Below are 25,873 nucleotides of genomic sequence, written 5' to 3' on the forward strand. Positions count from 1 at the left end.
AAGGTGGAAGTAGCTCGGTTGAACTACAACTGAGCACCGCAAGGGGTGGGAGGGAGAAACCACAAGGCTTGGGTTACTTAGAAGGTTGGACTGAGTAGATCCCAACCATCACCGGAGACCTAGGGGCACCCGAGGCGTAGGGTGGCTGGAGGGCTTGATTGAGTTGAGCCCAGCCCCCACCAGAGACCCAGGGGCACCCGGGCGTGGGGTGGTTGGAGGGCTCAATTTATGTTAAGTCCAGTCCACACCAGCGATCCGAGGGTACCCTGTGGCTCGGGTGGCCTCCGGCCACCATGCACTAGGCGCAGAGGGAGAAGGCGAGGGAGGCTGGCCTACGGCCTGCCTCAATTATGGCAAAACACAAAGAGAGTGAGAGAGGAGCCAGACAACTCTTCCTCACTTGGCTAGAAAAGAAAACAGAGGGAGGGTAGACGGCGGTGCAGGCTGCACCTGTCGTGAGCTAGGGAGGAGAAGGGAGGACCACTAGCCACCTGTTGCGTGGCAGGTGGTGGTTGGGCACCAAAAAACTAAAGGTTGAAAGAAGAAGAAAGGGGAGGAGGAAGAGCCTCACTTGGAGCCCAGTTGGGCGCTCAATAGGGAGAGGGAGGAGTGCAGGGAGGGGAGACCTCTGGCAGAGAGCACTACCGATGACGGAGGCTCGCCAGAAGATGAGGAGGGGTGGTGGTAGAGAGAGAGAGAGAGAGAGAGAGAGAGAGAGGTGGAGGGTCTTTAGAAAAAAAATAAAGGGGCATGTAACCCATTTGGTTTGGGTTGTCGGTGGGTACCCATTTGGTTTGAATTGAATCCACACCACACCGGGTATAGAGGCATGTAACCCAAACCGTGTAGGTTGGTTTAGGTTGGGTTGGGCCAAACTGGGTATAAAGAAGGTGTAAGTGGGTTGGGTCCAAATGGACTCGACCCATATGACTATTAAATGAGACCCATTTTGGGTCTCATTTGGATCTTTGATCCAACCCTATATATATACTTATATATATATAGTTTATTTTAGAATTGGTCTGATAAATTAATCCAATTCCAAACCTGGTGTATTTAATACTTTTGATCTGTTCTGGATCCAACTTGCTTTGAGATTGGATCCACCTAATGGATCCCAATCCCAATCCTAGGGTTTGAGTAACTTGGATTTCTTTCTATATGCAAAATTCAAAGTTTATTGTTAACTTAGATCAAGTCCAATTGAATGGAACCAAATTTTGATCATATCTGTATTTGAATATCTATCCCTGGGTCAAAACTCAATTGTCTTTGAGACCCAGTGGATGTTAGGTGTTCCAATGGAACATTTTGAACTGAATTTCATGGGGGATTGATCATCGTGGATCCTTCATCAACATCCAAATCCAAATATATTATAAAAGCCTCATAGGTCTTAAAATAATTATCAAATGATATGATAAAATCCAAAATATCATTGATATTATAAAAAAAAATACCAAAATAACTCTTCATTATTTTAAAAAATTATTCAAAATCTTTAAGGATTTTATAATGAATATCATCCAATTCACAAATTTTGAAATTACAAACAGCAGAGATGGTAGTAAAAGTGCAACAAACAGGTAAGCTCAATTTTGAAATATACATTGAAATAAGTTATTACAATGTCCATGTAAGCTCAATCTAAAAGCAGTGAAATCACGCTCAATTGATCTACACTTCTCTTCTCTCAGGTGACGACGGAAACCCTTCAACCTAGTCGTACCTATTTGGCAGTTTCTAGAAAAGTTGGGTTCATATTCAGAAACTCGGAAACGTGTAGTCCATATTTGAAACTAGGGGCAAAAGTGGGTCCCTAACGTGGTCTATTAAGATAAAGCAAGAAAAGGGTAAATGCGGGACCCACACAGCCTAAGGTGTCACATTTTCATTGGTTATATGAAGATTTTCCTGTCATCGTTTACTCGAAGGTTCGTTTGAGGTGGCGCCTCCTGTTTCAGTCGTTTCTCTCTCTCTCTCTCTCTCTCATATTTTTGGCCTTGGTGTTGAATCATCTCTCTCTCAGAAACCCTAGAAAATCCCTCCTCCTTCCTTGTTCTTAATCTTCTTCTTCTTCTACCTGAATAAATAATCTGGCGGAGAACCAGAAGAGGGTGAGGGCCATCGCAATGCGGGGGAGTTGGGTCTTCCCAAAGGTGGAGGACGATGACGATGACGATGACGATGACGATGACGACGACGACGACGATGGAGGAGACGACGAGTTCTTCCACGAGGAGGGGGCGGAGGAGGACGGATTCTACGTCCCGCCGCTCAACTTCTCCATGGTCGACACCGGAATCTACCGGTCGGGATTTCCCCACCCGGAGAACTTCCTATTCCTCGAGACCCTGGGCCTCCGCTCCATCATGTGCGTAAGGGAAGAGGGAATGGGCATCTCTCTCTCGTTGCTTTTGTTTGTTGTCTCATCGAGTCTTTTTTTTTTTTCGATTTATAACCTGAAGAAACTGCACCTGGCTCGAAGACCTAGTCGGGCTAGCTCAGCCTACCATCCCTACAGTTGTGGTGCCGGCTGTGTAAAACTATGAGGCTAGGACGGTAAGAACCCCTTCCCCAGGGCTCGGCTTCGGCTTATGCAGGGGCGACGCTCATGGGAATCGAACCTTGACTGCACGTCTAGCAGCCAAGGCCTCACCCCACTACGCCAATCCCCCTTGGGGCTGTCTCTCAAGTCCTTTTTTTTTGTGAAGATTTTGAAGAAGTTTTGTTTTTGACGAGAAGAAGAATTGGTGCTTTATTTTTTTAAGGTTTAATGAAGTTCTGTTAGAATCCTGTGATGAGTTTTATATTTCTTGTTCGTATTCAATCCTGTGATAAATTTTATATTTCCTGTTCGTGTTCAATCCTGTGATGCATTTATATTCAAATTTGGTGTGAATTTTTTCCTTTTTGTTTTACTATTTTTGGTGGGAATTGTGGCTTCCCGATCTTTTTTCCCCTGCGTCTGTTTATGTTATTGGTAATCTCTCATGAGAGAATGAATCTCATTTTTGTAACTAACCAAACACCAGAATTCAGAAAATGAAAATGAGAAAGGAAGTGAATCTCATGTGATTTCAAATCACAAGGTGGAATATGTAATTTCAAATCACATGTGATTCCAAATCACATGAGATGCAACCAAACATGCCCCTAAACTCCGGAAATAGTGTACAATATTAGTTGGACAGGATTTTAGTTTTCCCGTTCTCTATTTTTCCATAACTTAGCTTTAGATATGATTGAGGTTATCGCGAGATCCTTTTTTTTTATGCATAGGCAGCATAGAGGATGAAACACAAAAATATCATAATTTTGTGCCTCTTGTGTTGATATTCGTGATTACATTATCATCTTATTGGTACTTGAATGATGGTTTGCAAGAAATTTATTGGAAGAGAATGATGTATGGGAATCTTATGTTCAATTAATCATTGCATGGCCATAATCGATTCCTGTACGAGTACAGATTTGTATTTTATTCTGTTTTTTTTTCTTGTTCTCTGTTTTCAAACATTTTGAAATACTGAGACTATCAGCCATGTTTGTTGGCCATAGCAAACATACTACCATTAGATTTATAAGGAAGAAGATAAAAGGACAACGGGGAGCTTCTTAGCTGTATACTTGGCAGTTTCTCTATGAGATTTTTTTTACTAAAATGGTAAACCAACAGGCCAGTCTGGATGAGCAGTGTGTGAAGCTCCTTTTTTTTTATATATTTACAAGGAGAAACCACCCCCAGGATCAGAGACCTAGCCGTGCTGGCTTTGCCTGCCTGTCCTGTCCTGTCCTGTCCTGTCCTGTCAGGGAGTCGCCACACTGTGCAAGGGGTGACACCCATGGGATTTGAACCTAGACCACCTGCTTAGCCGCCTAGGTCCCATCCCACTCCACCAAACCGCTTTGGGGCAGTTGATGAAGCTCCTTGCGTCCCTTTTCAGTTGGTTGTGATTGTTGAAGTCAGCAACCCACTTTTTCAGCTGCATAACAACCACTGGAACTTACTTTTTTGGTTCGATGCTTGTCTTTGTCCAAATTATTCAAGTAGATGTTATGAAGTACATTTCAGAGTTGATAAGCATATGTCTTAACCAGTTTCTTTTGATTTCCTTTTCCAGATGCCTGTGCACTGAATCATATCCTGAAGCTAGTGCTGAATTTCTTCGATCTCATGACATCAAATTTTTTCAGTTTGGAATAGAAGGAAACAAGGTGATTGTCTTATATTCAATTTTCAGATCTTATCTTGTGTTCTTTTGTAGTAATCTGACAATGTTGAAATATCTTTCTATGGGTTCTATTGAAAATATGATTGGATTGAGTGGATGAATGATTGCAATGTCATAAGTGAATTTCAATTATGCATTGTATTTGTGCAATCCATTCACAGTTTGTTATTACTTTACTTGAATTTCACTGTTGTGGAAGCGTGAATAAATGAACTCTCTCTCTCTCTCCTGTTTCGGTCGTTTGTGTCATTATTTAATCTGCTTAAAATGTGTGATTGTGACTTCTAGAAACAGGAGTTGCCAAAAATATAAGAATATAAGTTGGTATATGAAAAAGTTGAGGAAGTATATGCCTTTTTTAAATTTTAATATCATCGTTTGTATGGGTGCATGGGTAACATTTTTGTACAACAATGAAAAGTACAAAACAAATTAGAAATATCCTTACAACGTCTTTTTAATTGTTGTAATTTTGAAATTTGTTATAAAAATAACATTTTTTCGTCATGGGTGCCCCTGCTTCTGCTTTTATATAGTGTATGAAAATTGCAGCTTTTATTTGCCTGAGTATACATATGACTTTCATTTCTGATCATTACGATTACTTTGATTTTTAGGCAAATTCTCTGATCATGATTTCTTGAATCCATAATCTAGAAACCTTCATCATGTATGACTAACAATAAGTGTGGTCTCTCTCTCTCTCTCTCTATCTCTCTTGCAGACTATGTCACATGGGTGTGGGTGCGGGTGCGGGGATGCGGCACTTCCAAAAAACCCGAGTGCGGGGTTGCGACAGGGGTAAAAATGTAAAATATATATATATATAATTTTGAAGTTTTAACAGTTTAACATTTAACATTGTCGTAATATCATTCATCATGCATGCAGTGTATCAACCTAAATATCAAATTATCAATCAAAAGCAATTACATAAATCAACCTAAATATCAATCAAATAAGTAAAGCATAAAAGAACTAAATTACATACCAAAGTATATCTTGATGAAGTAATGGATGTTAATAATTTTCTTCTTCATCATCAAATGCATCATTAGAAGGAATGCTGGGCTCAGTTAAATCCATGTTTGTTATGTTGAAATCATGCTCTCCCTCGAAGTCACACTCTTCTGGGTTTACATCCCAAAATTTGGATGTTCCTTGTCTGCGTTACAAACCCAATTTGAAAATGTTAAATACAATACAAGTATATTTAAATGAAAAACTAAGAAATAATCAAATAACTAAGAGAGCAAATTAGTACCTGTATTCATCATTGGTTCGCGAAAGTAATTAAAGATTTGAATGAACATATACTAAATCCTCTGCACGCTTGCTGGTTAGTTTGTTTCTCTTCATGTTATGAATTTGAGAATATGTGCTTCAATTTCTTTCACAACAAGATGAACTAGCAGACTGCGTACAAGACGTTGGAGAAGAGGTATTTCTGATCCAAATGTTGACCATCATGTGATATGATCTATATTATCTTTTTCTCTTGCGAATAATGCCGATACATATAATCTCGAAGATGAAAATTTTTCAAACTCGTGTGACTTGACGTAGAAGATATGCTTCTGAAAAAAGTCTTGTCATACACATATTTCTATGTCTTCTGGGTCTAAATTTGGAGGGACACGACCAATACCACCAGCCCGCCACTTATTTACATAATATTTTGGATTAAGAGAATTTGCCATGCAATGCAAGCGAGTGTTGCTCTTATCCCATCTTCTGACTAAAATTGAATAAATATGATTAAAAAGATCTGAATCATCCAATGTAGGATTTTTTTCTTCATGCTTGAAAACTATAGCTTGTATTTTTTCAATCATATTATCTCATATTTCATAAACTCTGTGAAGCATGAGCTCATCCTTATCAACTTTTCTTAACATTTTTCAAATAGGTTGCGTAAATTGAATGAAGTATACCACTCTGTTTCAAAACTCATCATCAAGAATGAATTTTTTAATTTCTTGAGCCTTGATATCATTATTAGCACGATAGAATGTCTAATTTTCATCAGTCACCATGTTAATCAAAGCATTCTTTACTATTTTAATCATTTTCACTATCACAATGATGGACACAAAACGTGTTTCAGCGACCTTCAACAATTTCAAGTCAGAATGCCTATTAAATATAGCATTAGCACGATGATGGTTAATAACAAAATTCCTAATGCTTTTGACATTTCTTTCTAAATCTTCAATCCATGAACATAAAGCATATGCTTGTGAATTTTCTTCTTCTTTGGGGTTGCAGATTCTCTTTAGGGTTAGATTTAAGCCCTGTGCTACACAGAGAGTCCAAAAAATATGAGGGTACTCACTCTCCAAATTCAACGCTGCACTTTTACAAACTGGAGCGTTGTCTGTAATGATTTGTACCACCTTCTGATCACCCACTTCTTTTATCACTTCTATAAACAATCTCTTCAAATACTCTGCATTTTTATATTCTCCAGATGCATCAACTGCTTTCAAGAATATTGGGCCACTAAGCGAATAAACAATGTAATTAATTAATGGACGCCTTTGAATATCTGTCCATCCATCAAACACAATAGAAACTTCATTTTGCTCCCATGAATATTTTTTAATCTCCAATAACCTCTCCACATTTGCCCTCTCTTCTGTAAGAAGTGTGGTTCATATTTTTTCTGAACTTGGAGGCACATAACCACTCAAATTACAATTTGCCATGGATGTTACTAAATCCTTCCAATAAGGATTTCTAGCCGCATTAAATGAGAGTGAACCAGAATAAAAAATACCTCTCAACTTTTCTATCCAATTCTTCTCATCCATATGTATTGAATGATGCTTGTATCGTTCCTCTACCTCCTACATTGACTTTTTTTTTTCAGCATCTTCTTGGTGGCTTGCAAATGACACACTAACTGCACAAGAATCAACCATTGTCTTTCTCTTCTCATATTCTTCTTGTATTTTCTTGTATTGTCTTCGCATTGCCTCATCAACTTTTCTGCAAGCTGAAATGCCATATCCTGGTATTTTCAACAAATGAGCCTTTACTCTTGTGCAAGACCCAACAAAATCTCTTTCGTAGAGTTTGCATCGAAATATCTTGTTTCCACCACCTCCTTCACCAGTTTTTGCAAGTTTATCTACGTGTATCCATAGTGGCCCCACATCATCAATCCCACTACAACTATCAGCAAAACTAGCAGCAGAACTCACATGTTGGGATGAGGATGACGCAAGTCCTTGAAAAAGTGTATTCTGGATATTAAGACCCGAGTCCATTGTATGTACAGTCTGAATATTAGGACCCGAGTCTGTATGTTTTATTTCTTTTGGGTCTTTCGGGTCTGGACATTACACCAGACCCGAACCCATACTGACTCATTTACACTTATTAATACAATGTTTAGGTCACGATTTCATTGATTGAAATCGTGACAGTCGCACCCTCTGTTATTCTTTTTTCTTCTTTTCTCATTTCACAGGTTCCTCTCGAACTTTCATGGTATCAGAGCCGAGATCCAGGATCGAAGATCGATGGGGCTTCAAAGAAGGGTTCAACCAGAACTAGAGGTTTGAGGTTTTATCTCTCTCGTGTTCTTCATTTCTCATGTTTTTCTCCTCTCTGTGGATTCACGCTTCACATGAAATCCCTAATTTCATCACGGTAATGCGAATCATGTTTCTCTCCTTTATCTCCTCTCTGTGGATTCACGTTTCACGTGAAATCCCTAATTTCATCACGGTAACGTGAAACTTTGAAACATCCATAAGGATCAGTTCCCTCATCCCTCGTTTCTCTCCCTAATTTTCTGGTGGATTCACGTTTCACGTGAGTCCCTAAAGTCGATCTGTTTTGGTCTGATCGTTTGTACTTGGAAATATCTTAAATATTTAGTTCTCCTCCTTTTTCGTCTGATATATCCAGATCTGATCACATCTTTATAGCAGATCTGAGGCATTTTTCATTCCTAACCAGCGTCTCTATCTTCATTTTGTCTTTCTATTCTCGCTGTCTCATTTGGTATTCAGAAAACAGTCGGCTATTTGTTCATTTTTTATTACTTCCAACATAAGCCTTATAAAAGGAGAAAAAGAATTTTTTTTCTTTTTTGGATCTGACAGACTCAGATCTCTTGAAAAGTGACAGCCGGGCAAAAAAAAAGGGGTGACCAGTACCCTTCTCGGCAACAAATTGAGCATTTCACTTCGTGATTATCATTGTTAATTTCCTCCTCCCTCCTTTCTCTTCATGGATTCTCATTCCTCTCAATCGAGCATTTCTTCGAGTTTTCTAAATCAGCTTGTCTCCGAAAAGCTAAACACCTCAAACTTCTTGATCTGGAAGAGACAAATCATTCCTTTTATAAGGAGCCAAGGACTCTTAGGCCACCTGGATGGAACCACTCCGGTACCACTAGAGTTTGTTATGAGAGAAGAGAAAGATGACAAAGGGGTAAGTTCAATTGTATATGTTAAAAATGTGGAGTATCTCAACTGGGAAAGGAAAGATCAGTCAATAGTTGTATATATCACTTCTACCCTGTCCCAAGAGGTTCTTGTTGCCATTCCCGACAATTGTACAACCCTGTAACTCTGGGAAAGATTGGTTCAGACGTATTCACAGGTTTCACAGGCGAGGATGGTTTTTCTCAAGAGAGAATTTCAGTTGCTAAAAAAAGATTCCATGACCATCATGGAATATCTGAACAAGATGAAGACTATCACAGACCAACTTACAGTTATAGGATGTGTGGTAAGTGACAGTGATATGGTGCAACAAACTCTGAGTGGATTGAGATCTGACTACCATATGATCGTTACTTCACTATTGTGTCTACCTGCCCTTCCTACCTTTGATGAGTTACGAGCTAAATTAATTCAGTACGAAATGACTCTGAAGGGTTTTTCTGAAGAAACTCATGTTCATACAAATTCCCAAGAAATTCTTGCCACAGGGGTGACTTACGGTCGAGGAAGAGGACGAGGGGGGCAAGGGCGAAGTGGACACGGAGGACGTGGTTTGCTCCCCACTCCGAACATGATGACTCATGCACAGGGACAATGATCCATCCCCACTTGCTTCTTTTGTAACAAAAGGGGGCATATCAAGGCGAATTGTTGGCACAATCCAGAAAATAAAGGAAAGGCTTCACAGACTGAACCCAAAAGAAATTTCACCAATATCAGAGACAGTGGAGAGATTAAAGATCTGTTGATATTCGCCTTGTCAGAATTGAAATTGAAGCAGAATGATCAAGGTGCTTGGTTTGTTGACTCAGGGGCAGCAACTCACGTGACTGGTGATGCAGGTAAACTCTCTAACCCTATTCCTTATTTTGGCAAAAGTAAAATTGTCACTGGCGATGGATCCCACCATCATGTTTCTCATGTTGGGAAAACTGTCATTCCCATGTCACATTCCACCCTTGAACTTTCTGATGTTCTTCATGCTCCCAACATCAAGAAAAATATTGTCTCTGTTTCTAAACTTATTGATGATAATCATGCTTCAGTTGAATTCACTCATTTCTCTGTGCAGGTCAAGGACCTTCGCACGAGGGAAACATTCGATGAAGGAAAGAGACGAGGCAATGTGTATGTCTTTGAAGAAGCTCCATGTCATTCTGTCCCCCCTGCTCATCTGGATTCGAAGTCTTCATTAGAGTCGTGTTCTTTCTCTTCTGCAAATGTTTTTAGTATTTCTGAATGTAATAAGTCTTTCTTATGGCATAGTCGATTATGACATTGTGGGAGTCATTTTATTGAGAAACTTGTCTCGAATAATCTCATCCCAAAAGAAAGTCTCAATGGGGATGAGAACAGTCAGAAGTGTTCTCGTTATCTTTTATGCAAAAGTCGTGTATTGCCTTTTCATTCCATTAATAATAGAGCTTCAAAACCTTTTGAGATAATTTGTTCTGATGTATGGGGACCCTCCCTAGTTGCCTCTGGATCTGGAAGCATATACTACTTAATCTTTGTTGATAGCTATTCTCGATACACCTGGATATATTTCATAAAAAATAAGTCGGAAGTTTTCTTTTTGTTTCAAAATTTTCTTTCCTTAGTAAAAATTCAATTCTTTGAGTCTATCCAATTTTTTCAATGTGATGGAGGTGGGGAGTTCAGCTCTAGTGACTTTATTTCTTTTCTTCAAAATAATGGGATAGGAAGAAGGGTGTCCTGTCCACACACTCCTCAACAAAATGGGATTGCTGAGCGAAAACATAGGCATTTTGTTGAAAGTGCCATGAGTATGCTTCATGACAGTAATCTTCCCATCAATCTGTGGACATAAGCTTTTCATTCTGCCGTACATGTGATAAATAGATTGCCTATGGTTGTTCTGGAAAATAAGTCCCCTTATTATTGTCTTTTTGGAGCTCATCCTAATTATCATGATTTGCGTGCCTTCAGATGTGTTTGTTATATGCACATTGATCGGTCCTTGAGAAATAAATTTCAGGACAAGGCTCAAAAGTGTATATTTGTGGGATACGCAGACGACTACAAAGGATATAGGTGTTATGATTCAACCAACAGGCGCATCAGAATCTCAAGGAATGTTGTCTTTGATGAGCAAAATTTTGATCACAGAGTCGACACAACGGACATGTCCCCTAACGCAACTGAAGTTTATTATCCTTGGTTGAATTCAGAACTTTTTACTAGTTCCAATGAAGTCTGTCCTCCAGATTGTGTGCAGCAAGAAGAAGAAATGTTTGAAACCACCGGGACATCGAGATCACAGAATGAGGAAGAAGTATCATCATCCGTACCAGGCAGATACAAGTGCATTTCCTATTCTAGACAGAGACCGAGAACATCAAGTCATCTAAATCCCATATTAGCAACCGACCCTACTCCCTCTCATACCCTTGAAGTTAGGAGATCAAATCGCATACGACATCTTATTGATAGGTGGGTAAGCTACAACAACTTTTCCTTGGATTTTCAGCTGTTTTTAACAGCCCTCAGTAAGGAAGATGAACCTATTATGTACTGGTCAGGCAACTACTTCTACCAAATGGGTAGAAGCCATGAATGATGAAATGCAATCATTACATGAATGTGGAACCTGTGAAATTGTTCTCAGACCACTTGACAAAAATATTGTCGGATGCAAATGGGTCTATAAAATAAAGTATAAACCAGATGGAACCATTGAACGATACAAGGTAAGACTGGTAGCAAAAGGGTTCACCCAAGAAGCAGGCCAAGATTATGATGAGACCTTTAGCCCGGTGGTGAGAATGAGAACGATTCGAATCATTCTTTCCCTGGCTGTTGAACATGGATGGAAGCTAAGTCAGCTTGATGTAAAAAATGTGTTTCTGCATGGGGATTTGAAGGAGGAAGTCTATATGGAACAACTTCCTTGATATCAAGAACAAAACTGTAAAACCCATGTGTGCAGGCTAAAGAGAGTTATTTATGGTCTAAAACAAGCATCTCGTTCTTGGTTTGATAGCTTCTCGCTTGAGATTCAAAAGCATGGATTTTTACGTTCTCTACTGGACCACTCATTATTCATTTTTAGAAGTCAGAATGTGACCACCCTACTGTTAATCTATGTTGACGATATTGTCATCACAGGAAACTCTGAAGCTCACATCAAAGAAGTAAAAAACTTGCTAGGCCAGAGGTTCAAAATGAAAGATCTTGGTGTCTTGCGTTACTTTCTTGGTGTAGAAGTTGACAGTCAGGCTCATGGTTTGACTCTCACTCAGCATAAGTATACAATAGATGTTCTCAATAAGGCAGGTATGAAAGACTGCAAGCATCTAGGAACTCCAAGTGTGCTTCACCAAAAACTTAGCATTCATGACGGAGACCTGTATGAGGACCCCCACCAGATATCACAGTCTAATAGGGATGTTACAGTATCTCACATTCACTCGTCCTGATATTGTTTATTCAGTCAATCAAGTGTCTCAGTTTATGCATGCACCACGTACTGGACATATGGAAGCAGTTAAGAGGATCCTTCGATATCTGAAAGGAACCATTGGGGACAGATTGATATATTCACGCAGCAAGGATGAGCATGAACTTACTATATATTGTGATGCAGACTGGGCATGAGACCCTGATGAACGAAGATCTATATAAGGATATTGTGTCTTTATTGGTAGAAATTTAATCTCTTGGAGTAGTAGAAAACAAAAGGTTGTCGCTAGATCAAGCACTGAGGCTGAGTATAGATCCATGGCTGCCGCTACTGCCGAAGCCACATGGATCAGGCATCTACTAACTGAAGTGGGAGAAAAGATATCTCACTCTACCTTGCTGTGTGACAATCAAAGCGCTCTCAACATGTCATTCAATCCTGTACATCACAGTCGTGCTAAGCATATTGAGATCGACCAACATTTTGTGAGACAAAAGGTTGAAGAAAAAGAGATCGAGCCTGAGTTCGTCAATACTGAAAGACAAGTTGCAGACATATTTACATAGGGTTTGACAAAAGATCGTTTTTGGATGCTTAAAGGTAAGTTGTTCATGGTCCAAAACCATGATCAACTTGAGGGGGGTGGGGTGAAAAAGTGTATTCTGGATATTAAGACCCGGGTCCATTGTATGTACAATCTGAATATTAGGACCCGAGTCTGTATGTTTTATTTCTTTTGGGTCTTTTGGGTCTGGACATTACACCAGACCCGGACCCATACTGACTCATTTACACTTATTAATACAATGTTTAGGTCACGATTTCATTGATTGAAATCGTGACAGTCGCACCCTTTGTTATTCTTTTTTCTTCTTTTCTCATTTCACAGGTTCCTCTCGAACTTTCAGTCCTTTCCTTTTATCCGTCATTTTTATCCTAAAAACACAAAAAAAAATACATTCAAAATTTTAAATCAATTATACAGATTGACATTATCTTGATATAAAATCACCAAGGAGGGGGGATCTGCCTCTCCCTGCCAAAAACAGGATGAGACTCAGCCCCTCCCTTGCCAAAAACAGAGAGCAGGGACGGGGGCTCGACCCCCTCTCCTGTCGAAAACAGAAGGAGCAGGGGGGGCTCAGCCCCTCCCCTGCCGACCCAACAAGAGAGCGAGGGGGGGGGGGGGGGTGGGGCTCGGCCCCTCCCCTGCCGAAAACAGAGGGAGCAGGGGGGGCTCAGCCCCTCCCCTACCGACCCGACAAGAGAGCGAGAGGGGGGGCTCGGCCCCTCCCCTGTCGAAAACAAAGGGAGCAGGGGGGGGCTCGCCCCCTACCCTACAGACCCAACAAGAGAGTGAGAGGGGGGGCTTGGGCCCCTCCCCTGTCGAACCACCTTTAGAGCGAGAGGGTGCAGGGGGGGGGGGGGGGGGGAGGGGCTCGACCCCTCCCCTGCCGACCCAAGCACAGAGCGAGAGGGACGTACTTGCGACGAGGGAGAGGAGGAGCTTAGGAGGTGGCGTCGGGAGGAGAGTGCTCGAGCTGAGCTGCGCGGGAGATGAGTGATTTGGGCAATTTATTTTTTGCCCTAATCACTCCTTTTCATCGTTTTTTTTGTAACGCTCGAAATGTGGATGAAAATGACCCTGGGTGCGTTGACCGCACCCAGTGCCGCACGCGCACCCGCGTTGCATCGCGTTGACGTGGGTGCAACACCTGCTTTGCCGAGTCCCTGTTATTTAGCTTGCTGATAGTAGAGTTAAATACTAAAAAAAAAAACAAAGAATCAAGCTTATATATATTAGACTCTCTCTATATAGAGAGAGAGTTAAATACTAACAGAAAAACAAAAAAATCAAGCTTTTATATATAGAGGGAGAATTGAGGGCAGCTGCCTACTCTGTTTCATGCCTACCGCGAGCGAACGGGAGGTTTCTGGGTTGTTTTTCACAAATCAACCCATGCAGATGCGCTCAACATGGTCAATTTGCTGGAAAATGACACTTGGATTGTGTTTTTTCGATTAAAAAAATACATGATTTTTTAATCCTTAGATATATATAAAAATTGTGTCGTCGATTTTCAAACCCTATAAAAACCTGTGTGTCGGTAGGGATGCACAATGAGCCAAGCTAGCTCGGGCTCGACTCGCTTAAGCTCGGCTCAAACTCGTTCGGGTAGATAAACGAGTCGAGCTTGAGCACAAGCTCAAGTTCAGTACACAAACTAGCCGAGCTTGACCAGGCAATCAAGCTTGGTTGAGCTCGATTTGCCTGATTAAGCTCGGTTTGCATAGTTATATAATGCATAGAGTAGTATGTGTACCATTTATGTTTGCTAATTTAACACATCAAATGGCTTTGTTCAGACGGGTAAGGTGGTAGCCTTTTACGGAGGAGGTGGGTAGTTCAAAAACTGTTTTTAGTGCAGTTAAAAAAAATTTAAATAAAAATGCTCGACTCGAGCCGTTTTTGAACAATTATTTTTTATTGGCTCGGCTTGAACTCGACTCGTGTGCATCCCTACACGTCAGAAAGAGTCGATTTCTATAATATCTATCACCTAGAATGCATCTTTACGGTCAGATTTGAGAAAAACATGAAAAAACCTACAAAAGCACAATAGGCATGGATCTGAGTAGGCAACTATCCCCTCTCTCTCTCTCTCTCTCTATATATATATATATATATATAAATAATGTGCTCCTTAGGCCCCTTCAAAAATCGTAGTTTTAAGTATTTTTTCTCACATCTAACACCGTAGATGTGATCTATAGGTTTTGTTTAGTGGGAACCGGCTTTTGGATCGCTGGAATCTAACCTGTATACAAGTTTTTCCGGTGATCCAAAATCAATGGCTATGAAGATAATAGTTTTTTTCGGCTCAGAAAAATATGTTTTTTCATCTAAAAAACATGATCCAAGAGTCGATTCCCACTAAATAGAGCATGATAAACACGTCTAATGGTTCAGATCTATCATAAAACACTTGAAACCTATGAGGCAGAACGGGTTAGAACGAGAAATGGGGCCTAATATATATATATATATATATATATATTTAGAGAGAGAGAGAGAGAGCTGAACATATTAGGCCCTCTTTTCTCATTCTGCCTGCAAGTGTTTTATGATAGAACTGAATGGTTAGATGTGTTTAGCATGCTCAATTTAGTGGGAATTGACTCTTGGATCATGTTTTTTCTACAAAAAAATGTATTTTTATGAGCCAGAAAAATTGATGCCTTTATATCCATTGATTTTGGATCACTGTAAGAACCTGTATACAGGTCAGATTCCGGTGATCCAAAAGTCAGTTTCCACTGAACAAAACCTATAGATCACATCTATAGTGTTAGATGTGAAAAAATACCAAAAACTACTATTTTTGAATGGGCCCAACGGGGCAGAATGAGTGCATATATATATATATATATATATATATATATATATATATATATATATATATATATATATATATATATATATATATATATAGGATGTGTGTATCATCATACACCCAAAAAGTCCGACCAAAGTTGGATTGTTTTTGTGATCAGCGGTGCAATTTTTTTTTTTGTGTTTACACTTTTTAGCTGTGGTCTTGACGCCGCTAAAGACCTGGGCGGAAAACAAGCATTTAGCGACGGTCCAAAACCGCTGCTAAAAGTGATTTTTTCTAAAAAAAAATGATGCTCAGTGCAAGACTGCCCATTGACGCCTGGGCGTCTGACGATGCGTTATATATATATATATATATATATATATATATATATATATATATATATATATATATATAGTAAGGTGATTAGGGCATAGAAATCTTGAGCTGAATATTATTTGGCTGCATGAAGTGTTAGCTGATGCTATCTTTTACCATAAACTGTCATTATTTACAGGAGCCTTTTGCCAGCATTCCTGTGGATACAATCATGGACGCTCTTGTGGTTCTGACAGGTAAACTTGAAATATAATTCAGATTGTGCTTTCAAGTACCAAGAAGTTGCGTTTATTTATTTACCCTCTTTTGGTGGTTCAGATGCTAAAAATTATCCTCTTCTTATTCATTGCAAACGTGGAAAGGTATTAAGAGTAAACAATGTATTTGTTTCTGTTTTATCGTCTTTTATATTCATACATCCCTTGTGATACATACATCTCCCTTTGTTGCACAATGCACATGGCAGAGGTTGCCAAACATTAGATGAGTAGGTCCTCTTGCTGACAAGCTAACATGGCTGGATAATGCATGTTTTGTTTTGGTGCTAAACTTTTTTTTTTTTGCAACTTCACATGCATGCAGCACCGCACTGGTTGCCTTGTGGGGTGTTTTAGGAAATGGAAAGGTTGGTGTTTGGCTTCTGTGTTTGAGGAATACCAGCGTTTTGCTGCTGCCAAAGTCAGAGTTTCAGACCTTATGTTCATCGAGATGTTTGATGTTTCTGCATTGAGTCAAGCTCTAAATGACAGTTCAAATCAGAATCATGGAAGTGCTCCTCGGAATAGGTGTCACTAGCTTGCCTGTGGTTTCCATTTTGCCTTCAATTCTTCATTTTTCTCTTTGTCTATATAGCTATTTCTTACACAGATTATAATAAGTCATTTTTGTTGTTAGACTGATTCCCTTGCCCTCATGTTTCACTGTTTGAGCAGCATTATTAGAGTTCATTTTTGCCTAAAGTCTCCATTCTTACATCTGTAAGTTTGTAAATTTCAAAATTCCAAAGGAATGCGTGCATAATCGCTCTTGAATTTATTTAATATATATTCAAAAGCAGAGGGCGAGCTAGTCATGTTATTATTGTTGTTATTATTATTATTATCTGAAATTTGATTCCAAGAACAAATCCAGCACCCTGGCAGATAAAATGCAGTGGACTGTATGCTGACATGAATTATTGGTAATGCTGCGGAAAGTATGTTACAGGGATACGCCGTTCTGGGTACGTGTCCCTATACCCTAGTTACACGAGTGGACATGCTCAGACATAAAACATTAATCAGGCAGTGCAATTTTCTCAGGAAATTTGTTGTTTTCCTCAAAAACCAAAAGTATGCCTCCAAAAAGAACTAAAACAAGGATTAACATCCAAAGCCTAGATGTGCTTACAAGCGATGCAACACCGAGTTGAACTGAGAAGAGGATCAGAGCAGAATGAAGAGGTGATCAAACCCACGAGCCATTTGATGTATACTGCCTAAGTGTTGTTTGATTAAAGGGAATAGGCAAAGGCTCTTTATAGAGAAGAAACCATGAACCCTTGTAGAGTTGAAACATTCTATATGCTTGCATAGAGGAAAGCTCTGCATCTACTCATTTAATTCACAATTAAGGGTCCAAATTTGTGTGAGTGGTAACTTGTATGTGCTATATTCTACCAACGGCTATCTATTTGGTGATTAGGGAAGACTAATATGGAAAGACCATAGTTATGGCTTCTCAAGTGAATGAATCATTATATCTTGTGGAGTACAGTTTACTTTCTGAATTCCCTAGCATTTAAACAGGTAAAACATTATGAGGGTGGAAATGAAATGAAATGTATGGTATCTTATTTAGAGAAATAGCAAATATTCCAAAAAATGCAACTCCTAGGATGTATGTTGAAACTTCTGGGAGGCTTATGCAACCAATTCACACGATTTCCTTTTGCTGAAAAGTGAAAATGAAGATTTCCCACAAAGACACCTGCCCGGGTTGGATGAGTGGCAGTGGGACCAAGGAGAAGATGCGGACCCCTTTGTCCCAGGTTCGACTGCCACCGGGTGTGCAGCTGCCTTTTACTGGTGGGCTCTGTAAGGGCTTGAATGTCGGTGACCCCACTCGAGGTTTACCCTGCAGAGGGATGGGGCCATTAATTTACTCGGTTCTTGATTAGGGTTTCTCGTCAAGGAAAAAAAAAAGATTGCCCACAAAGGCTGTGCATTCCTTGCTAGGGGCAACCAGTGGTTTGTCACTTGACATGGGATGACCACGGTTCAAAACCTATGAGATCGAGGCAGCCCTTGACATAAGTTCAAAGTTGGGTATACTTGATGGTCAGCAATTTTTAATGGGGGGAGGGTTGTTTCCCTGGGCCTAGCCAAAAAGGCAAACAAAAGGAAGTGAAAAATAAGATTTCTTGCATAGCTCAGGTTATCCCCATATTTTCAACATACCACGATTTTCTGAAATAATCACAAAAAACAGTGGTATTCTTAGTTCACTTATTTTGAAAATATTACAATTTTAGCACAAATGATATTACTATATTTTATGTTTTTATCTTTTTCATATATTTTTCACTTTTGCATATGCCATTGTTTTCTTGATATCAATACAGAAAACAAATTTTAAAAAATGTCGCATGAATTTTCCTCGGTTGGATCCAGGCTAAGTACATGGAGAGTTAGGGTTGATCTAATTGCAAACGACCTAGTTTCTGACCAAACAGGGTAAGTAAAACTAGTTTGCTTTCAAGTTGCATACAAAAGGTGCTGGACCACATGAAGGTAAAACTTGGATAAGATCCACATCCAACTATCTAAACAGTTAGTGCAAAGCCAATGTAAGAAGGCCTAGTTTTTTTTTTTGGATAATAGAAGGCAAACATCCCCCCCCCCCCCCCCCCCCCACACACACACACACACACACAAATCACCAAACGCACATTGGCTGGCCTTCGGTTGGTAAAACCCGTGAGGTCCCCCCTGCCCACTGAAAAGTACACCCAGCTTAGACCTTGTGGCAAGGGATGCCACCAGTGGGTTTCGTACTTGTGACACGTCAACTTGGTGACATGCACAAGTCGCCCTAACCTGATGAGGGGAACCCTTGTGGGCATAAAAATACCTAGTTTTGCATACAATCAGTTGTTTGAAAATGTATGTATGTGACACAGCAACCAAAAAATAAAAAGATAACTAAATTTCTTAAGGTCTCAATTTATCATCATAAGGTCTGCAAAACCTTGCCTTGACAAAATAGATTTCTTAGAGAACAACCAACAGAGCTTGCCTGATCACAAATAATTATTACTAACTAGAAGGAAAAAAATCCTAAGTGTAGTTGTTCATCTTGAATTGGATCAATAAATATCAGCTCAGCTGCTAAGGACACTTGGGCTTCCCTTCTTGAGTCTTCCAGTTGTTGTAGCAAGGGCATTCCTCCTTGTGGCCATAGGTGCCGGAGGGCACACACAGGCACTTCAAGCAGCACTTGTTGCAGAAGAAGAGGCATGGCTTCTTATGAGAAGTTGCAGAGCATCTAAACTCGCACTTTGCTGAGCACTCTGCACCAGGCCAACCAAAGGACACATCAAAGCAAAAAAAAAAAAAAAAAATTAGAGTAAGATTCAAGTTCCTTGAGTTCATATCTCACAAAGATAAGGGTACTACCCGACACGCGACGAGTACGAAATGCAAATTCAATAAAAAATTATTTCTGATATTTTATTACATAAAAGAAATATATGTGCACCACCTCCACGGTAGTGGTAGTACACTCTTTGTTTGTATGGATTTAGCCACCAAATGGTAAATCTAAACATTTTTTTTTGCATGGTATATCTAATACGTTAAAAGATTTTGTCATATATAATTCACCATAATATTTATTTTTTAGATGGTGAAAAAATAACCACTCTAAATTCATGAAAATATGGGTAGTTTAGTAAAGGTATAAAACATCTTATTTAAATCAAGTTTAACATGAAAAATAGTAAATAGAACATGCTAAGAATCATCAAAAAGCTAGATTTTGTTTTTTCGAGTAACATCTATGGAAATTAAGTGTGTACAACCATAGAAACACCCATAAATACATTTTTATGGAAAAATTATTTTAAATTATTAAAAATAAAAAAATTGTTTGCACGTGTCAGTGTCTGTCTTGTCCAATGTGTCACTATGGACACACCACCAAAATGGCGTGTCGCTGTGATACGGGTTCAGTTTAGTATGCCAAAACTAGTTGTAAGCATATGAGAGAGAGAGAGAGAGAGAGAGAGAGAGAGAGAGAGAGAGAGAGAGAGAGAGATTTGCACCTTCAGGGCGAAGAGATCCTTCATGGCCATTCTGAAAATTAAAAATTGAGGTAAAAAAAAACATGAAAAACATTTTACCACTATTATATGGATGAAGCAGCTATACACAAGATATAATATAAACCTTACCGGTTTATAAACAAGTGTTTCCTTCTCGGATAGATCCGCCTGAAAAATCTGATATTTAGTAATTAAACAAATCAATAAAACGTTTTCAAAAAGTTAAAAAATCCACAAAAACTAACAGCTGAAGTAGGAGGCGCAAATGGAACGGGTATAGTTAGACCCATGATCTGAATTCGACACTTTATACTGGATATGGATTTTTAGATTGAATCCGATCTAATCCCGTCTGTTTATAGTTGTTACATGAGAAAACATTGGTTGCGGACTTGCTTTATCAGATACAGTATTAATGTATGTATTTCAAATATGCACTTTGCATCACAAGATCTTATTCATAGACAAAACTAGATTCGAATCTAGTGCAAAAAATTTGGACTGGCTCAGATCAGGCATGATCCCACCCATATCGGACCAATTTGCCAAACAAGTTCATGTTTTCCTTACAAAGTAAACCCCAGAAATTTGATGCAATTATACTTGAAATTCTTTCACCACATAAGCATTTTTTTTCTCTGTTTTCTTGTTTTTTTATAGGCAAGCTGGGGTTAGGCAGACCCCCACCAACACCAGTTACACATCATACGATTAGGTTTTGAACTTGCAACGTCCCAACACATAGTGACACGCACTAACACATAGTTGTTACATGAAAAAAAAGCAAAAGCAAATAGCAAAAGCAAAAGCAAAACAAGCAGGCCATGCATTTTCACTAAAAACACCACAAGCACCACCTTCCTAGTTAGAAGCGACCATGGTTTGTCACCAAACATGAGAAAGACTACGGTTCGAAATTTCCGGGAACATTCCTTGTCGCAAAATTTTGCAGCTGGGTATATACATAGAGGGACAGGAAGAGCTCAAGGGTTTTACCAACCGGAGGCCAATCAAGAGCGAGTGCATACACACATGCATGCATGCAAGCACATTGAACAAAATTGAAGAAAACTAATCCTCTATAAATTACCAGAGATGCCTTGGTCAGTTGGAGTGAGAGGAAGAAGACCAACATCAAGGCCAAGAGAAGCTCAAAAACCCTAGCCATCTTGATCTGATACTTGTGTGAGTCCTGTCTATATAAGTTGGCAATTTATAGAGGAAGTCATGGAGTCTAGAGAGAGAAAGGAGATCTCTAAGGTCCATGGATAATTATTTCAATTTTCAAACGGGAAAATCTAGGTGTCAATCAGAAGCATCAATTCATTAATGAAGGTCCAATTTTGGGGCGTTACCAAATGCTAATTTGGTATGTCCCCACTATGTATCCTTATTTAGGAGACTGATAAGAAATGTGTAACTCAAGAGGATAAAAAATTCAAAGCAAAAAAAAAAAAAAGATTCCCTAAATCTAGGTTGGTGCATATATTGGGCGTTATGGCAGGCTCATTATGACCTAATAAGTTAATACCAGAAAAAAATCTTGAAAATTATTGCAATAAGCTATATTTCCTTAATTTTTTTAGAAAGCCTATGGAAAACATTGGCATAAATAATTTTATAAAGTTAAGAAAATAAATAAAAACATAACCAAATATTAAAAATTATATAAAATCAAAGAAAAATGTTAATATCATGATGTTCTAAAAGCAACACGATTTTTTAAAGATTTTTTGTTTTTATTAATATATTGCCATAAAATCTTGATAGTTTCCAGACTATTGCTAACATTTGTGATTGGGGTTAAAAACAAAACTGCAGTTCACGAGGGTGGTTAGTGGGTAGGGCTGTCAATGGGTTGGGTTTGTATCGGTATCCAACCCTACCCAAACCTGAATTTCTGGGTGTGGGCATAAAAAGTGCCGACTCCAATAATATTTGAGCGAACCTGAATGCGACCCGAGCAATATGTGGACCGGGTTTGTGTTGATTTCGCCAGATACCCAACCTGGCGAGTGTTTTATTATTATTTTTGGTAAAAGTAAACTTCTGAAATTATACGAGTCTGTGTTTGGGATTTCATTTTCAAAACCCGGACCCGACAATTTGTTATTTGAGTTGATTCGAGTACACCTTGATGGGTCCGGTACCCTACCCATAGACAGCCCTATCAAGGGGGTTAGCTCAAGGAGCTGTGGGCTTCACTCGGTGGACAGGGTGTAGGGCTGCACACAAAGAGCCAAGCTAGGTTGAACTCATTTGAAAATATACAGGAGCCCTTGAACAATGTCTCATGCTTGATATAGGTAAACGAGCCAAGCTTAAACCGTCAATCTAGCTTGGTTAAGCTCGGTTCATATACTATATAATGCCTTAGGGTTTACATATAGTTATTTTGCTGACAGAAGTAATAGAAAAGAGGTCTCACTTAAACAGGTATGACATTGGACTTTTACAGGGCAGTCCTGAGTTCAAATCCCACCATTCATTGGTAAAGTGAAAATGTTCAGCTCGAGCCGAACCGAGTCCTGCTTGAACCGATCATGAACAGAGTCTGTTCAAAGATTGAGCCAAGTTTGAAAAGGCATTTTTTTAAGAGTCGACTTCAAGCTTAATAAATGATAGTACCTGCAGGTGATCAGAAAATCAGTAGTTTTCTCCCACTTATCTAAAAAAAAAAAAGTTCAAAAGTACACTTAAATTTCAGGCTATAATAAAAAATGCACCTAAGTTTTGAATATTAAACACACACCTAAATTTTCTTCTATTAATAAAAAACATACTTGTGTCAAATTAACTTAGGTTATCAGTTATCACTAAACCAAGTTGAGTTAATAAGATAAAGTTATTGATTTAACCCTAAAACAATAATTTTTTTCAAAAAAATTCAAAAACACAACTAAAAGTTTTGACAATAATAAAAAAAAAACACCTAACTTTTGATAATTATAGCACACCTTTAACGGAAGTAAACCCTAGGTTATTTTGATTAACCATGAAAAAGTTTAGGTGTATTTTTAACAATATTGAAATTTTCAATTTAGGTTTGTTTTTTATAATCGCCCAAAATCTTGGTGTGTTTTTTAAAATCTCCAAAAAGAAGAAAAAAACTCATCTAAAATTTCTAGGGGTGCAAGATTGCTTGCTTTCTTTTATTTCCTTGGGTTACTTGTGGGGTGCTTAAAAGCATGTTTACTGAATAAAAGAATTGCATTTTTGCACATCCACTAGTTTATAACAATCTGTGTGGTCTACTTGTATTGTAAACACAAATCGGGTTAGGCCTGTCAATGGGTCGGGATATCCAACCCATTAGGGTGTGCCCAAACCCACCCAAATAGCTAGTGGGATTCCCATTTGGGTTTAAGTTTTGTTGGGACAAAAAAAATGAAATTCAAAACCTGGATTCATATAGTTTAAGGAGTTTTCTTTTACTAAAAATTAGGGCTGGCAAACAAGCCAAAACACTCATGCCTCGGCTCTTAGCTTGTAAAGAGCCCATTCAAACTCGTAAAATCGGCTTGGCAAGCTCAATATGAAAAATAGGTACTTGGCTCGTCGTTAGGTAATAAGAAATATATTTTACATGTATTTTTTTTGTAATCCTATTTCTTCCAGCTCTAAAACAATGCATTTTTTCTATAAACAAGATAGCTCAAACTCGGCTTGTTTAACTCAAAACTGATTATGAGCGTGAACTCAGCTTGGCTTGCCACAAGAATGAACCGAGCTTGAACACCTCAAGCTCGTCTCATTCAGCTCATTTACCAGCCCTACTAAAAATACATATAAAAAACTCTGGTGAAGCCGAGTTGGGTTGAATATCCAACAATTAAAAACTATAACCCAAACCCAACCTACATATTAAGCAGGTTGAGTTTGTGTCAACATTTTTTATGCCCATACTTAAAAATTCGGGTTTGGGTATGTGATACATATCCAACCAGTTGACAGCCTAGATCTAGGGCACTCATTGTACATGAAAATGAAAGTTCATGATGAAGCCTGATTATGCAATTTTGGCCCATAAAGGCAGCATGCAGAAAAGAGATGATTATCTTGAATCAAATAGATAACAAGTATTTGAGAATGTGAAGATTAAAAATGAGATTCAATCCTTTGCTCTAGAGCTCCCATTATCAACATGGCACCTCTCCTTGTTATAAAAAAGGAATGAGGAATTATAAAACTCAATTTTTTAATACAAAGTGTTGAGGTTAATCGTTGTTATTTGCCTTTTTTTTATTTTCTTTCTGATTAAGGATATAAGTGGTTCGGATTCGGGTTAGATGTAGCCAATACCAAATCCAAATAATTGAATATTGGCTAATCAGACTCGGATTTAAATGGGAAAAGGCTGAATCTGGACAATGCTTGTAATCGCATTGTGATATCTATCCAAATCAGATTCAGTCATGAAATCCTACAAATGTGAATCCAACTATTAGTCGGATTCAGTTTTCTTGACCAAATTGGACTAATCAGATTCAGATATTGGATATATCTGATCCATTGACAACCCTATTTATTTTTCATCATGTTTCGAATGTTGTTATCATGGTGATAATTATTGCTTAATGCCATTCTCTATTCAACCCTTTACTATTTCATATTCCCATTTTGGTCCACGGAAGGATCGGTGGCTCAGATTACATTAACATTTGGCCTTGTTCATCCCAAGAAATTGCCAGGTCAAACAAAACTATTAAATAAATAAAAAACGATAAGACTACCAACAAACATGTCTGGGTGGTGTAGTTGGTTATCACGCTAGTCTCACACACTAGAGGTCCCCGGTTCGAACCCGGGCTCAGACATTGCACTTTTTTGTTTTTTACTCATTCATTCCTTTTTGTTATTTTATTCTTCATTGGATCAATCTATCTCAATATTGTATACCATCAAAAGTTTTTTTTTATGATGAGGAACCCTGGCCGAAGCAAGGGAAACCCCGGGTGGGGCCCCATGGCCACCCTGCCTCTAAAAGCTGCAGACACAACACCCGTGCATCTGTGGGGTTTGATCCAGTGCCTTCATCTCAACACCTTTACAACCCCCCATTGGCCATGCGGGTGACCCCTCGGGCGGTGTATAACATCAAATGTTACATAAAAGTTTTTTTATTTTGAATTTATAACCGGAAGAAACTGCACCCGGCATGAAGACCTGGTCACACTGGCTCAGACTGCCATACCTACGGTCGTCGTGCCAGCAATGTAAAACTCTGAGGCTAAGACCCCTGCCCCCAAGGCCTATGCTACACATTGGCTTGCGCAGATAGGTGACGCCCATGAGAATCAAACCTTGACTGCCCGTCTAGTAGCCAAGGCCCCCACCCCACTACGCCAACTCCTCTGAAGCTATATGAAAGTTTTTACTCAGTTTTTTTATCATTGCTCTCTTTTTTTTAGGACGTCAAAGGGTTGAACGTAATCCAATATCAGAACTGAATCCGATTATACAGGTGTTGTATCCAAATTCAGATACAATTAATAACCGGATATAGACTTGGTTTTGATTTTTGCATCCAATTCCAAGTCTGAATCCGACTAAAATCTGAAATTCTATTGTGCGTGAAAATCGGATTTTTTGCTAGTTGGATATGGAACCGGTTTTATCCATCACAAATTTCCTTCATTCCTTCCCCTTTTGATTTTTTATTTTATTTTTTTCATTAGACAATATCCCGATATTGCGTAACGTCAAATGTTTAGGGAAGTTATATTTTATGCATG

The 25,873-nt window shown here is 38.9% G+C and overlaps 2 protein-coding genes and 1 non-coding gene across 3 annotated transcripts; 2 read left to right on the forward strand and 1 right to left on the reverse strand.

Annotated features, from left to right (window-relative positions):
* The first annotated feature begins 2,024 nt into the window (after window positions 1-2,024).
* On the forward strand, window positions 2,025-16,794 carry LOC149843272 (inositol diphosphatase DSP4-like). Its single transcript, XM_090001763.1, has 5 exons — window positions 2,025-2,374; window positions 4,125-4,218; window positions 16,014-16,071; window positions 16,154-16,197; window positions 16,418-16,794. Exons 1-5 carry the CDS (start codon window positions 2,133-2,135, stop codon window positions 16,628-16,630), a joined length of 651 nt encoding a protein of 216 aa, XP_089857889.1. The 5' UTR covers window positions 2,025-2,132; the 3' UTR covers window positions 16,631-16,794.
* Window positions 16,795-18,990: 2,196 nt separating this feature from the next.
* Window positions 18,991-21,306, reverse strand: LOC149843273 (gibberellin-regulated protein 12-like). Its single transcript, XM_090000868.1, has 3 exons — window positions 21,229-21,306; window positions 20,139-20,169; window positions 18,991-19,385 (listed from the first exon to the last, which is right to left on the reverse strand). The coding sequence occupies exons 1-3, from the start codon at window positions 21,304-21,306 to the stop codon at window positions 19,204-19,206; spliced, it is 291 nt and encodes a 96-aa protein (XP_089856994.1). The 3' UTR covers window positions 18,991-19,203.
* Window positions 21,307-24,881: 3,575 nt separating this feature from the next.
* TRNAV-CAC (transfer RNA valine (anticodon CAC)) lies at window positions 24,882-24,955 on the forward strand. Its single transcript has one exon. It is a non-coding gene; the product is annotated as a tRNA-Val (tRNA).
* The last annotated feature ends 918 nt before the right edge of the window (window positions 24,956-25,873 follow it).

This window comes from Nuphar pumila, chromosome 3, assembly GCF_984573655.1.
Source record: "Nuphar pumila chromosome 3, dmNupPumi1.hap1.1, whole genome shotgun sequence".
Classification (NCBI taxonomy): domain Eukaryota; kingdom Viridiplantae; phylum Streptophyta; class Magnoliopsida; order Nymphaeales; family Nymphaeaceae; genus Nuphar; species Nuphar pumila.

What these genes read in the sequence shown, in the direction of transcription:
- LOC149843272 (XM_090001763.1), top strand. Translation starts at nt 2,133, where the DNA reads ATGCGGGGGAGTTGGGTCTTCCCAAAGGTGGAGGACGATGACGATGAC. An exon ending in CTGGGCCTCCGCTCCATCAT is followed by an intron (nt 2,375 to 4,124) that starts GTGCGTAAGGGA and finishes TTCCTTTTCCAG; the next exon opens with ATGCCTGTGCACTGAATCAT. An exon ending in TTCATTGCAAACGTGGAAAG is followed by an intron (nt 16,198 to 16,417) that starts GTATTAAGAGTA and finishes ACATGCATGCAG; the next exon opens with CACCGCACTGGTTGCCTTGT.
- LOC149843273 (XM_090000868.1), bottom strand. Translation starts at nt 21,306, where the DNA reads ATGGCTAGGGTTTTTGAGCTTCTCTTGGCCTTGATGTTGGTCTTCTTC. An exon ending in AACTGACCAAGGCATCTCTG is followed by an intron (nt 20,170 to 21,228) that starts GTAATTTATAGA and finishes TTTAATTTTCAG; the next exon opens with AATGGCCATGAAGGATCTCT. An exon ending in AGGATCTCTTCGCCCTGAAG is followed by an intron (nt 19,386 to 20,138) that starts GTGCAAATCTCT and finishes GGCCTGGTGCAG; the next exon opens with AGTGCTCAGCAAAGTGCGAG.